Source organism: Orycteropus afer, unplaced genomic scaffold, assembly GCF_000298275.1.
Source record: "Orycteropus afer afer isolate SDZICR_OR568_19922 unplaced genomic scaffold, OryAfe1.0 scaffold00342, whole genome shotgun sequence".
Lineage (NCBI taxonomy): Eukaryota > Metazoa > Chordata > Mammalia > Tubulidentata > Orycteropodidae > Orycteropus > Orycteropus afer.
In genome coordinates, this window is record NW_006921929.1 from 3,524,995 (window position 1) to 3,542,181 (window position 17,187).

Sequence of the window (17,187 nt, forward strand, 5' to 3'; positions counted from 1 at the left end):
CATGTGAGAGCTGGACAATGAATAAGGAAGACCGAAGAAGAGTTGATGCTTTTGAGTTGTGGTGCTGGCGAAGAATGCTGAAAGTACCATGGACTGCAAAAAGAACTAAAAGATCTGTCCTGGAGGAAGTGCACCCGAAATGCTCCTTGGAAGCGAGAATGGCCAGACTTCGTATCACCTACTTTGGTCATGTTGTCAGAAGGGACCATTCCCCGGAGAAGGATGTCAGCTTGGTAAGGTGGAGGGTCGACGAAAGAGGGGAAGGCCTTCAACGAGATGGATTGACATGGTGGCTGTGACAATGGGCTCCAGTATAGCAAAGATCATAGAGCTGGTGTGGGATCGGGCAGTGTTTTGTTCTGCTGTCCATGGGGTTGCTATGAGTTGGAAACGATTCGACAGCCCCTAACAACAATGCTTAAATAATCCCTGGAGAAGAACAATATGCTTGGTAAAGTAAAGGGTCAGCAAAAAAGAGGAAGAAACTCAACCAAATAAATGGACACAGAGGCTGTAACAATGGGCTCAAGCATAGTAATGCTTGTGAGGATGGCGTGGGACCAGGTAGTATTTCGTTCTGTTGTACACAGGGTCATTGTGACTTGGAACCAACTCGATGGCACCTAACAACAGTAACAACTTAAATGATATCATTATTTTCATCCAAAATATTACTTTTATCACCCATTTCTGATGAGTTCTTGATTAAAAAGTATACCACTCTTATCTTTCCTCATTTAACATTGTTTTTGCCGATATAATTTATTTTACTAATGAAGTTTTCTGGTAAATACGTGTACAAAAATAGGGAAAGAAAGTTGTTACATTCACTGAAGAAACAAATGTTCTGAAAATCAGTATTTTAGCACTGAATGTAAAATTTTACTACAGTTCATTTCTCTAGGCCAGGTGTTAAAACCTTCCATTTTAATAATAACAGAAGTGAAACTTCCCCAAAAGATTGGTTCAGAATGACAAACTTTGTTATCAACAATTATTTCAGAGTATGATAGAAGCAAACAAAGCACTTAAAAATGTAAAACTGGAAGCTTAAGAGAAGTAAACTGAATCCGAGGGAGATAGCAAAAGTAGGACAAGGGGTACATTAGGGGAATTCTAGGATATAAAGAGGAAGACAAATAGGCTGTGGGAAGGAGAAAGGAAAAACACTTTAAAAGTTGGTGGTATTTTTCATTATTTCATAAAGATTCCGTAAAGCTTTTTTTAAAAAGTTCTAAAACATAAAGGGTACTGGCTCTTCAAGATACTCTCCATGAATGGTAGCCCACTGAGATTACAGATCAAGCACAAAGATACATCATTCTTTAGAATTTCAAGATAAAAATGGGGAAAATGAAAGGTAAAATAGAAGAAAAAGCCACTAAAATGAGAGCATTTTGAAGATATTATTCAACTAGCTTGCCTCTGTTGAGGACTCTTGTGCTAGTATCACACTCATTTTCTCTCCACTCTAAGACTGAGAAAAATCCCATGATTAGTTGTTGCAAAAATATTTTCCCGGGCCAGTACATAGCTCACTGAAAGTGACAGGACACATGACCTTTATCAGGCCATGCTAATCTTCACAGTGACAAGTGTAACACTGTCCAAGACAAATACAAAGTAGCCTATGTGGTATCTGAGAGGTTGAGCTGAAAGTAGAAACAGTAATTCAAATTCTACTATTTTGTACAAGGAGCCTCTGCAAAATGAGGCTGTTAAGCAACTCAAGAGAAGTAAGTCATTTTTCAAAACAAAGGTTCATTTAGTGTTCTTATAGGACTTATTTCTTCCTATAATCTGGTAATGGAGGTAAGGGCCATAGTCCATTTAGTAAAAATCTAAGACTGCTTGGATTAGGATCCTGTAGCTTAGCGGTTGAACATATACATATACAGTGATTTTTATTAGGTTATTATTTACATAGTTTGATCCTGGAACTTTGGATCTAGGATAAAAATCTGATAAACAATGACAAACGGACATTATGACTTTACTGAAAACGTGTAAAATACTACTGGGTTATAACTACTGGCGAATAGTGTCTATGGATGAAAACAAGACTAGAGGGCTGGTTAGAGTAGGTCAGTGATTATCATGCTCACTGCCCATTAGAATCATCTGGAGAGCTTTAAAAAATAATTATGTTCAGGCTTAAAATAAGGTATAGACCAATTAAATGAGAATCTACAGGGTTAGGGTCTATTTTAAGAGCTCCACAAGTAATTTTAACATTCTACCAAGATGGAGAATCATTATCAGGCTCTGATATTAATACAGTAGGATGCCAGACAATAGGAAACAGGAGCTCCGGCTGTGGACTCAATCCTATCACTTTTATGTTTCACAATCTCTACATGTAAAATAAACTCATTTATCCTTTTCAGAAGAACACTGTGAAGACAAATGTTCTAGATATGTAAAAAACTTTGGGCAAATTGGAAGAAAAGTTTTCTTTGCATTTCTAAGTTTTCTGTGATAAAAGCACCATTTTAGTTAGTAGTAATGAAACTGATGGCAGGGCTCAAACTATAACGCTAAGGTGACATGCCATCTGGTTAGCAAAATGCTTAGTGTGTCTAAGACATGTATTTTGCTCCTTATTACTCTGAAATTAGCCCTTCTTTAAAGTCACCTTGCGTTAATTGTTTTAGATCCATAAGTTTAGCTTCCATAAAAAATGGTAACCCCCTAAGGACAAGGATTATGTTCTATCATTCTTCCATATCTAAATATATTTAAATATGTAAATTACTGCTGGATTGAGTCATTGACATTAGTGAAAAACAAACTTGTCAAGTTCTATAACCTTTACTTGAATACAGTGCTGTAAGACTAAGCAGCCTTTATCAGTGGAAATGACTAAAACTCAGTAACAGTGTGAATTCCTACACTGTTTATGCATTCTGCATACCTTTACAGTGCCTAACAGTGTCAGGCACAAAAAACATACTTTTCTTTTTTTAAACGTAAGTAACTCTGAAGAGTTAATGTGATATATATATATATATCTTTCTCAGCTGAATGTCCTTGTAAAATGTAGATTTCAAATTCAGTAAGGTAAATAAAGAGATACATTTTCTTAAACCCAAATAAGGGAGTGTCTTTGAAGACATACTGTTTTGGCTTGCCAGTAATTCAAACTAGTAGTAGCTGGTTTCTTCCAGCTTTCTTACCTACTTTTCTGGAAGTGTCCAGCTATCTCAACAATCTAGAACAGAGCTTAGAATCAAGTAAACACTGGAAGTCTGTGAACTGGTAAAACAGATACCACAAATTCCTTGAAGAGGATAGCACAATTTTTTCCCATACAGTTCTCAAGGCTCTGACTCACAGCCTTTCTTTTTCAGTATTTCTTTGTAAAAATTCACTTCTACTAACTCTCCTGCAGGCTTAATGCAGTTACACTGACAATAATGGACAGCAAAGAAAGAGATCATACATTTATAAAGTAAATGAAACAATCCTGAACAAACTTCAGTATACCATGGGTACAATATAAATCACTGATACTCCAAGTATGGCTCTGAATCAGTGACAAAAATTTTAACTATTTTTAGTATATTCTACTTAAGAACATAGGGAAGTACCTTAAGTCCACTAAGACATCTTTAAAATAAAACAATATTGTTGTTGTTATATACTGTCAAGTTGGTTCTTATTCATGGTGACCCCATGTACAACAGAATGAAGCACTGCACAGTTCTGCACTATTTTCACAATTATTGCTATGTTGGAGCCTATTCTTGCAGTCACTGTGGCAATCCAACTTATTGAGGTGAGTGAAAATGACCCATGGCTTGAGTCAGGTGCACATTAGTCTTCAAATTGACATCTCTGTTCTTAAATACTTTAAAGAGGTCTTTTTCAGATTTACCAAATACAATATATCATTTGATTTCTTGACTACTGTTTCTATGGGTGTTAATTGTAGACCCAAGTAAAATGAAATCCCTGATAATTTTCAATATTTTCTCCACTTATCATGATGTTGCCTATTGGTCCAACTGTGAGGATTTTTGTTCTTTATTTTGAGGTGTAATCCATACTGAAGGCTGTAGTTTTTGATCTTCATCAGTAAGTGCTTCAGGTCTTCTTCACTTCCAGCAAGCAAGGTTGTCATCTGCATATCCTATTTTGTTAATGAGTCTTCCTCCAATCCTGATGCTGCAGTCTTCTTCATGTAGTCCAGCTTCTCAGATTATATGCTCAGTTTACAGACTGAATAAACGTGGTGAAAGGATACAACCCTGACACACACCTTTCCTGATCTTAAAACTACACAGTATCCCCTTATTCTGTTTGAACAACTGCCTCTTGGTCTATGTACAGGTTCCTTATGAACACAATTAAGTATTCTGTAATTCCATTCTTCCTCCAATCTTAATGCCACGTTCTTCTTCAGATACTACAGATTCTTGAATTATGTGCTCAGCTTACAGACAGACCACTTATCTGTCAGTTTGTCATACTGTGGTAGCTTGTGTATTGTGATGCTGGACAGGTTTCAGTGGAGCTTACAGACTAAGACAGTCTAAGAAGAAGAACGTGGTGATCCACTTCTAAAAACAAATGGACAGTAGAAACCTTATGAACAGCTGTGTGACAGTGACACAATGCCAGAGATGGAGCCCCTCAAGCTGGAAGGCACTCAAAACATGACTGGGGAAGAGCTGCCTCCTCAGAGTAGAGCCAAAAACCTTAATGACATGGGTGGAGTAAAGCTTTCAGGACCTTTATTTGCTGCTGTGGAAAGACTCAAAATGAGAATAAACAGCTCCAAACATCTATTAACAACTGGAATGTATGAAGCATGAATCTGGGAAAACTAGAAATTGTAAAAAATGAAGCAAAATGCATAAAGAGTAATACTCTAGGCATTAGTGAGCTGAAATGGACTGGTATTGGCCATTTTGAATCAGCCAATCATATGGAAAACTGTGCCATAATGAGAAACCGAAGAGGAATGGCATCACATTCATTGTCAAAAAGAACATTTCAAGATGTATCCTGAAGTACGACACTGTCAGCGATAGATAATATCCATATGCCTACAAGGAAGACCAGTTAATAGGACTATTATTCAAATTTATGCACCAACCACTAATGCCAAACATGAAGAAGTTAAAGATTGTTACCAATTTCTGCAGTCTGAAGTTGATCAAGCATGCAATCAGGATGCATTGATAATTACTGGTGTTTCATAAATGAAAGTTGGAAACATGGAAGAAGAATCAGTAGGTGGAAAATATGGGCTTGGTGATAGAAAAGATGCTGGAGATGACATGATAGAATTTTGTAAGACCAACCACCAATTTACTGGAAACACCTTTTTTCCAACAACATAAACGGTAACTATACATATGGACCTCACTAGATGAAATACACAAGAATCAAACGGACTACATCTGTGGAAAAAGAGGATGAAGAAGACCATAATCATCAGTCAGAACAAGGCCAGGGGCTGACTATGGAGAGGACCATCACTTGATGATATGCAAGTTCAAGTTGATGCTAAAGCAAATTAAAAGAAGTCCAAAGTCCAACCTTGAATATTTCCTCTTGAGACCATCTCAAGAATGGATTTAAGGCACTGAACAATAGTGACCAAAGACCAGATGAGTTGTGGGATGACATCATACATAAACAAAGTAAAAGGTCATTAAAAAGATAGCAAAGAAAAAAAGAAAGACCAAAATAGGATGTCAGAAGAGATTATGAAACTTGCTGTTCAATGGAGCTAAAGCAAATGGAAGAAATGATGAAGTAAAAGAGCTGAAAAGAAGATTTCAAAGGGCAGTTTGAAAAGACAAAGTAATGTAATGACATGTGCAAAGACCTGGAATAGAAAATCAAAAGGGAAGACTATGCTTGCCATTTCTCAAGTTGAAATAATGAAAGAAAAAATTTAAGCCTTGAGTGGCAATATTGAAGGACTCTATCTATGGGCAAAATATTGAAGGACACAGAAGCATCAAAAGAAGATAGAAGGAATCCATGATCACTGTACCAAAAAGAAGTGGTTAATGTTCAACTGAAGCAATAGTTTAGCTTAATTAGAAAAGAACATCTGCCTTAAGCGTTGTGCTCTTGAAGAATTACCTATGATCACATTGACAGCAGCAACTCAGATGGTTAAAGGATAAGCTTAGGGGGCAGTGAGTTTATGTTAATAGTGCTGGAATAATTTGGAAAAAGATAGGAAGAATGGCTGCACAACTTGAATAACATAATTTACGTCACTGAATTGTACATCATGAGTTGTTTATTTGGTCCATGCTTCTTTCTGTATATTTTCATGAAAATAAATGCAGTAAAATTTTTTAAAAAAGAAGACAGGCAAGAATACTGTAGAATGATTTCTATACATAAAATTTTAGAATCAAAGGAAAGGGAATTTGGGCAACTTCTACAGACTAGATCTTAGATATGTAACTCCTCACAACAATCTTGTGAAGTATTACTCTTATTTTACAAATGAAAAATCCAATGTAGAAAGAAGCTGAGTAACTTGCCTTAAGTCATACAGGATTGAAGACAGGTTTGTTTGATTCCAAAGTCTAGTTTATTTCTAAATACATCATGTCATCTGTTAACGAAAGCTTAATGGTATACAATTTGGTTTTCTGAAAAATTAACTTATTTGGACCATCTTGTGCCCTGATATTAGTTCAGTGAGATTCTATGATGAAGAGCCTCAAGGAATATGGCATAAATTTGTATTTCGGAGAAATATCAAAAGACTGACCAGTCAGTCATTTAATTAGAGTATGGTACTATAAACAAACAAATGTAAGCTGGCAGAAAAAACTCTATTTTATCAATTTATATTGGGAGCTCTGGTAGTAGCTAAGACATTTGACTGCTTAACCAGAAGGCTGGTGGTTCAAACCCACCAGCCACTCCTCAGAAGGAAGATGGGGCAATCTACTTCCGTAGTGATACTGCCTCAAAAACCCAAGGAGGGGTCACTATGAGTCGGGTCCGACTCTACAGCACATAACAACAATAAACAACATACACGAAATACATATGGACTAAATTCTCTCATCAGATGTCAGACATGATATGGTCAAGCCATAAGCATTTTACATGTAAAATAATGTATAAACGTAATTTTGCATGTACTTGTAGTTATGAAAATATGATTTGGCATAAGGAGAAAAATGAGAAAGGATACAAACCAGGACAGAAACCTGGGTTACCCAAGCATATGCCATGTGTAAGAAGTGATCCAGGTAGAAAGAATGAGAACAGAAGGAAGTCAGAACCAAAAAACAGAAAGGGAAAAAGGGAACTAATAGAAACATGGCTGTATGATATATTCCACTTTTGTAAAATTATGTTTGCAAAGAAAGTAGAAATAAAATTAGAAATTTGTAAAGAGAGTGTTTTAGATTAATATCTACTAACATGATGTACACAGCCCCTGGGTAGTGCAAACTGTTTACATTCCACTACTAGCTGAAAGGTTCACGGTTCAAATCTACTCAAACGTGATCCAGAAGACAGGCCTGACAATCTGCTTCTGAAAGGGCACAACTTTGAAAACACTATGGAACAGTTCTACTCTGCACACATGGGGTTGCCATGGGTTGTAATGAACTTGATGGCAACTAACAACAACAATGTGATGTTCATGGCATGTCGTTAAGGGAAAAATGCAAGATAATGTGTATTTCACTAAAACTTACCAACCAATTCCAATACATGTATATTCATATGTGTACATGTTTTTATGGATGGGAGGCTAATGAGACAGAATGCCCACGTATGCTGGTTGCTTGAGCTGGTGGTGAGGTAGGGAAAGATGATTAGTTTTCTTTTCACACATATTTGCATTATAGGCAGTCCCTGGATTATGAATGATTTTTGTCCCTAAGTCTGCCTTTAAGTTGAATTTGTACGTAAGTTGGTAGTTAGGTACGGTTTGCACCTAAGGTTAGTCAAGTGTTTTTCTTAGTATTTAGTGTACTTTTTTATGCATGAAAACATTCCAGATACACTAAATTATCTTCACCTAACAATAAAGTAATAATGTTTTGATGCGTGTCACTAAATAGTACCCGTTTGTTACGATAAACCATCGTATGCTGCTGGCAGTATAGGTAATGAGGATTCCTCAGCTCCCAGGTGGCAGGTGGTGGGTCTGCACTCGACCTTGCACCCTGCTTTCATACCTGGATTTTCCCTCTCACCCACGGCATGGGGGAGGGGTTGTGGCTGAGATAAGGCTGGGCCATGGCCTATGACAGCCAAGGATGAGGGTCACCATGCTATGCCTGACTGCATACAATGCTTAAGTAGCAACTGGTTAGGTGATATGCAGCAAAGATAGGTCAGTACCTGTAGTCTCCTGGCCAACCCCAGAGCCAGCCTGTGCTTGATTCAAAGTGGGAGCCATGGAGTCTGGGGCCAGGTAGGTACAGGGAGCACCTGGTGGCTGCTGTGGGACAGGACAAGTGGGGGATAAGGCAGGATGCCACTCGGCTACCTTCTATGCATGATTTCTGGATTTGCACTCAAGGAAATACATATGGGGTTTGTAACTATGTGTTGTATGTAACCAGGGGACTGCTTGTACTTCAACAAGCATCAGTTATTTAGTAACTTAAAAAATATTAACAAAGATATTTATAGAGGTCACAGAAACAAAATAAAACAAAGGCCAATAATACAGTACATAAACGATAATTAATTACATATATATACAAACACATATGTGCAAGCTGGCCTTTGCTGTTAAAGAAGTGTGTCCATTCAACACAAATTTATCAAGTCCCTATTTCTGCCCTAGGCGCTGTCTAGATGCTTGAGTACACTTGTGCTCTTCATGTAAATACACTGAAATATGTAACATAAAATGTCATTTATACAGGCTGCTAAGTCTAGATTTATGAAGGAATGGACTGTCTATATTAGCCCTCAAATGGTAATTCGATTATCTGATTAATAATAAATACCAATGATTAACCTTTAAATGATAGTTCCTAGTAAATTAGAAATATTGTTAATTTGCTTATTAAATATTGCTCAGATAATAGATAAGGGTGATGGGTGAATCACATGATGAACATAAGTTAATGTCACCACACTGTACATGTGAAGAACGTTGAAATGTGAATGTTTCGTTACAGATAAATTTAACCCCACCCCTCAAAAAAACACTGCCCAGAACCAGAAACAAAAAATTTTTATAAAGAATGTTACATTTTGAAAAATGCCTCCAGTAAATTGCAAATGTTTTTCAACCTAAAGGGATGCTAATTTAATTCTTTAAATGATTTGAGTTTATGTCAAACAAACAATCCAAAAGGTACCAGGAAACAAGTCTGAAAGGAGACATTTCCCCACTTTATGTACACCCATTCCATCTCCCACACTTGTAATCTGTAGCTGCAATAGTTGTTTGTTACACAATAATCAATCACTACTGTCAATTTACAACCAGCTTATTTCAAATTTATCTTACCTCCAAATAATGAGTAATGCTGAAGACTTTTGCTCAGATTCAAGATGGATGCTACAGGGGACCTCACCTGTTTTTAATTGCTATGTTCCAGGTTATTCCTCAGGCTGAGGCTAACTCCTCAATTTTAAAATTTTTTATGTAGAAGTAGGCCCAGAGACTAAAATTATATTTCTTTCCAATGTATAGCTATGACACGTACTTGAGAGTCCTTTGGGTTCTGCCATCACCACACCATGCTTAAATAAGGGTGAATGCAGAGGGGAATCAGAATTGTGCTCCTCTTTGCCTGCACTACCTGGGTCAGCTCCCTCAGAAGTCAAGTAAGTGTACAACATCTTTTTGTTTCAAGGAATTAATAAATATAACAAATGTAGGAAAATTTTAAGGCCTAAGCCATCTTACACAGGTTCTTATAGGCTGGATCTCCTTCCCTACAGAAGTTCTAAGTTACTTCTGTAGGCACATAGGCTTATAGAAGTAACTTAGAAAAATAGGTGTCTTTTCGTCTTAAGCAAGATCACTGAAGTAAGTGATAACTCTGTCTCTGTCCTCCACAGAAACTTGCTCTGTAATGACAAATTACTTTGGTAATTTTCTCAAAGATAAATAAAAGATTAGATTTTGGCTCAAAAAGCATATAATTCAGGAATTTTCACACCTTCCACTTCATCTGTTGTAGCATAGAATCCTGCCTCTAATTGACAATGTAGAATGTGAACTGGCATTACAGACTCCAAACATACAGAAACTAGAAAGGAGACTTAGATTGAGAGTATTTTGTCCTGTTGTTGTTGTTATGTGCCGTCAAATTGGACTCAACTCATAGCGACCCCTCCTCGGGTTTCTGAGGTGGTATCACTACAGAAGTAGATTGCCCAACCTTCCTTCCGAGGAGCGGCTGGTGAGTTTGAATTGCCAGCCTTCTGGTTAGCAGTCAAATGCCTTAGGCACTTTGCTACCAGAGCTCCTATTTTGTCCTAAGTTATAAAATTTAAAACTCACACAACAAATGAGAGATCTGTATTTTCATGGTGCAGCAACTCTTATCGCTAAGAGCTGGGATTCAACATGATGTGAAACTCCAAAGCTGTCTGGAGATTCACAACCAACTTACTGTTTAAAACTCCTGGGCCTTCTAATTAAGCACGCAAACACTGGTAGCCACAGAACCAGAGAGGGGAAATATGTAAGTTGTGGGGAGAGGAGCGGCTCTGACAACAGATAAAATGAGTGCCAAGTACCCATTTTCCAAACCAGATTTCAATGAAGTATGTCAATCCCTTCTCCACCCCCAAATGCCATCTGTAACCATAAGTGGGTTCAAACCACCTTTTATCAGTGATTATAACTTAGGTCCCCATTCTTAAAAAGAGCACAGCTATACCCTCCTGGTAACCTACAGGAATGTCTTAAGAATAAACAAAAGCCTTTGCAATGCATTCTGAACAACCTGGACCAAAGGTACCCAATTCAGGAAAAGATTACTTTTCTAACACATTAGACTTGTCAGTGAAGCTCCTCTCTCCCACGCTGAAGTAGCTAGTGGAATACTTCATGACTTGTTTTAAGACAGAGCTACTATCATCTGCTTCATATGCCTCCCTCCCTAGAACCTGACATAAATTCAGCAAGGTATTTTGCTGTTGGGGTTAGGCAAAGAAAAGACATTCTCCCCACATTCCTACCTAAACCTTAAATATTCTCAACAAACAAATGCTCTAAATATCAAACCCTATGCCAATTATTATTCCATTCGGGCTAGTAAAAGGAGACCGGCTCAAGTTTTAGATACATGAGGGAAAATGTAACTCTCCTCTAGTTTACACATGCAATGCTTTGCTTACATTGATTCTGTTAAAAGAAATATTATAAACATTCACTGTGTCATAGTTTTTCTGTACTATATTAAGAAAATGATCTCAGGCAAAGCCTTATAGTCAACTTTAAAATTAGCAACAGACCATAATCCTGGTAAACAATGAGAAGCTAGAGGATTAGGTTTCTTAGTGATACTCACCTTAAATTATTTTGTTGACCAGGTGGAATGACACTATAGTAAACTGGCATTCCTGTTGTGGGCAGAGATCCTTGATTAGACTGATTAGGGAACATAACAGGCTGTTGGTAAGTCTGATGGGGAATTCCTTGAGAACCTTGAGGCAGTGAAACCTAAAATTTGAAAAACAATTTAAAGGGAAAAAGGTTCTTCAAAACCTTGCAAATGTTCATGTCTCCAGTCTCCGCAAAATTTTAAAGTGTGAGCAGTTAGGAATAAGCTAAAACTGCCAACAGGCTTGCCTGATAAGTTAGCCACAGCACTACCACTTTATTCTTGATTCCCTTGAGCCAGCTATTGCTTTTGGCTAGCACTTATCAACTGTACAGCAGCCTAGATACAGAGATTATAAAAAACAGTGATTTATTGATTTATGTCCATAAGTGAACGGTATTTTTAAAAAGAAACTGTTTCCAAATAAAAATGACCATTTGACATGGGAAGAGTAATATAGTTTACCTCCAGTAGAGCTAAGTAAAACTTAAGTAGGAGGCAGTGTGGTATAAGGGATCTGAAAAAGAGTATGGGCTTTGGAGCTTAAGAGCTCTAGACGTGATATCAGCTCCATACTTTTACTATCTTTGTGACACCAGGTAAATGAGTTATTTTGCGCTCTCTCAATTTCTCATCTGCAAAAAATGGGAGCACTACCTCTATCCCTGGGGAGTTATTATCTCCATATGAGAAAGGACATTTAAAGAAAGTTGTCATTTGGTGCGTGGTACATTATTTACTTAAACTCTCTGCTTTCTATAAGAAACCACAAAGGCATAACGGGTTCTTCAATTATCTATTTCAATTCCTAGTTTCTATTACTTTCTGAAGGTGCTTTGATGGTGTAGTGGTTAAGGCATTTGACTGCTAACTAAAAAGTCGGTGGTTCAAACCTATCAGCTGTTCTATGAAAGAAAGATGAGGCAGTGTGCTTCCATAAGTATTCACACCCTTGGAAACCCAATGGGGGTTGCTACGAGTCGGAACTGCCTCAATGGCAGTGAGTTTGGATTTTTGGTTTATACTTTCTAAAACAGCAACCACATAAGCATGATGGGTTCTTAAATTTATAAATGTGCCATCATGTAAGAACTTGGTTACAATGATTCTGGTAAATAAAGATAACTTAAAAGCTTCTGGATGATAACAATGATGTTAGTAACAGTAGTAGTAACACAATGATAATGAGGGTTACCATTATTGAGTACTTACTACTATGTATCAGATTCTAAGTGCTTTATTGCATTAAGGTTCATTAACAACTCTAAGAAACTGTTTTCATCCCTATTTAATAAACAGGAAAATGTACATTAAGTAATTTGCCTAAGGATGTCTTCGTACTAAGCAAGAAATTCAGAATGTGAATCCATGCCGTCTGGCTCCAGAGTCTCAGTTCTTTAATTATTCTTGACACGTGGCACTGATTTAGAAGTTAATGATTAACTTAAGTCTTGACTATATGACATGTTTCTGACACTAGTTCTGTTAAAATACACAGCAATCTCTTTGATTACTTTACCTGTGGTTGAATTATCTCAAACAGAAAACTATTGGTCTGATTTATCCAATTCTATATAATGCAACGTATTTCAGTCTTTTTGTCTACTGAAGCAGTGTAACATTGTGAGCTTATTTCTGATTGTATCATAGTTAATATATATGCAATTCAGATCTAGGAGAAAGGACACAGCTCAATCCAGATTTAAACTATCAAAACAAATATGTAACTAGTGGTAAAGGAAAAAATCTAAGTACCACAAGAGAGAGGGTACACTGCTTGAGAATGTACAGCCACATTCTAATAAGCAGAGATGACTTTTTTGGCTTACTATGTAGACTACAGTTTATCATCACCCAGCTTGTGTGCCTTATGTAGTAGGGAGTATAAAGCAGGCTGTCATTCACTGTGGATCACAGTAACATTTATCAGTTATTCACCCTATGTGATGATTTTATGAAATATCGTGAGAAAATATTTGATAACTTCTAAATTTAAAAGAAAAGCTACAGAAATTATAATTGACTTGGTCCATAACTATTTTCAGTACCTCACTCCATTTATTAAAAGTACACTAATCATACTCTAGGGAGCTCTGGTGGTGTAGTGCCTAAGGCACTTGACTGCTAACCAGAAGGCTGGTGGTTCAAACCCACCAGCCACTCCTCGGAAGGAAGACTGGGCGATCTACTTCTGTAATGATACCACCTTGGAAACCCAAGGAGGGGTTGCTATGAGTTGGGAGACAACTCAATGGCACATAACAACAACAACAAATCATACTCTAATTTATCCAAAAATTACATTTCTCTCACTGGACTTGAGTTCCCTAAAGAGCAAGGGTAGATCTGATTTATTTGATTCTTTAGCACCCAGCACAATGTTCAATGTATTGGATGAGTTGGCACAACCAAGGTCTGTATATGGAGGACGCTTTTGACTTGGTATGATCCTGTCTAATGTCTAGCTATGAGGGAAGTGGAGGAAGGGCAAAGTCTCATGTACCTAGGTTGAAGCAGAGAGGGTAAGAGGTAAAAAGCATGGGACACATAAGAGAAAAGATGCCAGACTGACTTTCATTATATAATTTTTTTCCTTTAGCTGTTTTCTATTACCAAAGGGCTTCAAAACTAGGGACACTTGTAGTGCTCAATAGCCCTTGATCCCACATTTTAAATTTTAAGTGTTTGGAATTACTTGGAATATACTTACACCTTTGCTCATATTCTTCTCCCTCCCCAGAATGTCAACTGGTTATCTCTATTATTTTAAGAGCTAGTTAAAGGTTTGTATCTTGAGTCTTTAACCTGTTCAATGCTTTATTTCATAACCCCTTCAGTTACTGGCCTGTATATTATCACCAACTGTTTATACGGGCTTAGATAAAACATGTGTATAGTTTACCTTCCCAACTAGACTGTTTTCTTTTCTTCTTGAGATGAATGAAAAGATCTTTAGATTTCTTAATATTAGACTCATTTATGGGAAAACATGAGACTAATATAATAAAACAAACCATTTTGACAAAGATGAAGAAAGTGAAAACAAATTTCTGAAAATGTGGCTGATTTATTATCATATTACATTAAAGGTATCTGACTTAATAATGAACAAATAGGTATTTCTGCTTTGGAACTATAAAATTCATGATACTTTCAATACATGACATGCCATCCCTTTTTGGGATTAAGGAAGGGAAAAAAAAATCAGTTCCAGCATGAACAGTCTTCCCCATTCTATAAACACTGATTTATGATCTGCACTTTACCTCAATGTTTCAAAAACCTACCCTACACATCTACGTTCCATCTCACCTCATTCTCCCTGCAAAGGAGAGACACTTGCTTATATACCTATTTATGTGGTAACAATGTCTAAAAAATTTATTTGCCAATGTCAGTGTGTTCTGGTATTTTTTAAAAAATAAAGTCAATGAAAAAAGTAATAAAATAGGGACAAAACAAAGCCACTATGACTAATAAAATTCTTAAGACCATACTATGTATTCTAGAAGCTTTCTCCCTGTATGGAAAGATGAGAGAAGATGTGACATACTCATTTATTTAAAATCACCTTTACCCACAGTAGGTTAAGAACCACCACCTACCTGATAGGATGGCACTGAAGAATAGGGGATGACCACTCCTTGAATCTGATTTCCAATATTGTTGGGTTGGCTACTGACTAGGCTCTGACTCTGGGGTTGCTGAACTCCAATTATTCCTTGGTAGTTTTGCTGCTGGTTGGGCATAACTTGATAACCTGTAATGGCACAATGAGTTACATTTTGCTTTCAATTTAATTCAGCTACATATATTTTTCCTATAATACTTTCCAATAAAATTTGTATACAAAGAGAAATTTTTATATTTCTACAGTTGAGGAGGAAACTTAAAGGGCCATAGGCTTGGTTTATACTGGGGCTTTCATGGCTGACACAATAAAATCAGAACATATCTGACTTTATAAAATGTGAGTGCGTACCAGAATGATAACTAGAATAGGAAAAAAATTTTAAGTCAATGTCCTATAATGGAAGACTGGGAAGAGGTATAGTGAGCTCTTTCAGAAGCCTGATGCAGGAGATTGGATTATTGCCAGGACTGTGGAGAATGAGGGAGCTCTGGTAGCATAGTGCCTAAGGCACTTGACTGCTAACCAGAAGGCTGGCGGTTCAAACCCACCAGCTGCTCCTCGGAAAGAAGATGGGGCAATCTACTTCCGTAGTGATACTGCCTCGGAAACCCAAGGAGGGGTCACTATGAGTCGGGTCCGACTCGACGGCACATAACAACAACAACAACAACAACAACAAGTGGAGAATGACACCATTTGAAGTGGCTGTCACCATCTTTGAAGCTAGGCACTGTTGATTCCGACTGTGCCAGTCAAGAGATTTGGCTACTGTGCAACACACATTCTGCCCTTGTTTTCCAAGAAAGAGATAATATTTCTAGCAGGGTGTTGACCTAAAATTTTTCTTGTTCTGGTTATTGTTCTAGTACATCCACATTTTACAAATTTGGATCTGTTGTGGTGCTGCTTTGTTGGCCATGAGTGAATGGGAAAGAATATATTTGAAGCCCTCGCCTATATAGGACAATCACTCTTGAATGCATAGTAAAATCTCTTATGGCAAATAGTTTTTTGGGACCAGGGTTGGCTACATAACATGCAGGTCTCAGTGAAAAGAGAAATGTAAGGTCCTTTGTTCAAAAATTAAGGATTTCAAGACAGTAAGAGCAGATCATTAAACCAAGCATGGACCCTATGAGGCTGCAGTGGTCACAAACTCAAGAAGCTAGCCCTGGGGACCACAAAAAAAGGGTGGCGTTAGGGGAGGAATCATTTTTAAGTAGGATGTTTGAAAAATAACACTACGATATGAATCCTTATATTGTATGAAGGATACAAGGCAAATGGAGTTATTTAGTAATCTCTTAGATTATATTCTCATTGTATTATTAAGTTCACATCTCAGACCCTTAAAGAGATTAAGTAAACTATCAAAAGTCACAAATCAAATACCTAAGGGGCAACTGTGCCTATGCTGAAAACATTATTGGCAATTTAAGCAGTAACCTAAGAGTATAGTTTTACTTTTACCTAGTGCATTTATCACATATTTAAATAAAAGTCCATAATGATAAGCTTTGAGTTGCCATTCCTATCAAGTCAATTCTGACTCATAGAGACTCTACAGGACAGACTAAAACTGCCCAATATGGTTTCCAAGGCTGTAAATTTATGGAAGTAGATTGCCACATCTTTTTCCAGTGGAGCAGCTGGTGGGTTTGAACCACGAACTTTTCAATTAGCAGTTGAGGGCTTAACCAATGCACCATCAGGACTCCTTAAGCTTTGAGCAGTGAATATATTGTATTTTGCCACCAGACCCTGAGAGGATTCATTTAGGTAAACCAATTAGCTCAAGACTCATGTATAATTATTAGAAGTTACGACAAATCCTTAAAAAAAAAAAAAAAACCACTACAATAGCAATAACAAAAAACAAAATTGCATAAAAATAATTTATCTAGCTTGAAATGGGTATTTAAAAAGTTTTTACAAAGAAGAACTAAGTTACAACACTGCCTATACATATTTCAGCAACTAAAAGTCAGTGAAATGATTTCTCTGATAATACTACATATATATATACATATA

General features: G+C 37.0%; 1 protein-coding gene across 1 annotated transcript in view; it reads right to left on the reverse strand.

Annotated features, from left to right (window-relative positions):
• Window positions 1-17,187, reverse strand: part of R3HDM1 (R3H domain containing 1) — a 140,314-nt gene that overhangs the window by 39,841 nt on the left and 83,286 nt on the right. Inside the window, exons 18-19 of the mRNA XM_042782492.1 lie at window positions 15,128-15,282; window positions 11,490-11,641 (exon numbers count right to left, since the gene is read on the reverse strand). Of these exons, the coding sequence (XP_042638426.1) occupies window positions 11,490-11,641; window positions 15,128-15,282 (307 nt within the window). The remainder of the gene's footprint in view (window positions 1-11,489; window positions 11,642-15,127; window positions 15,283-17,187) is intronic.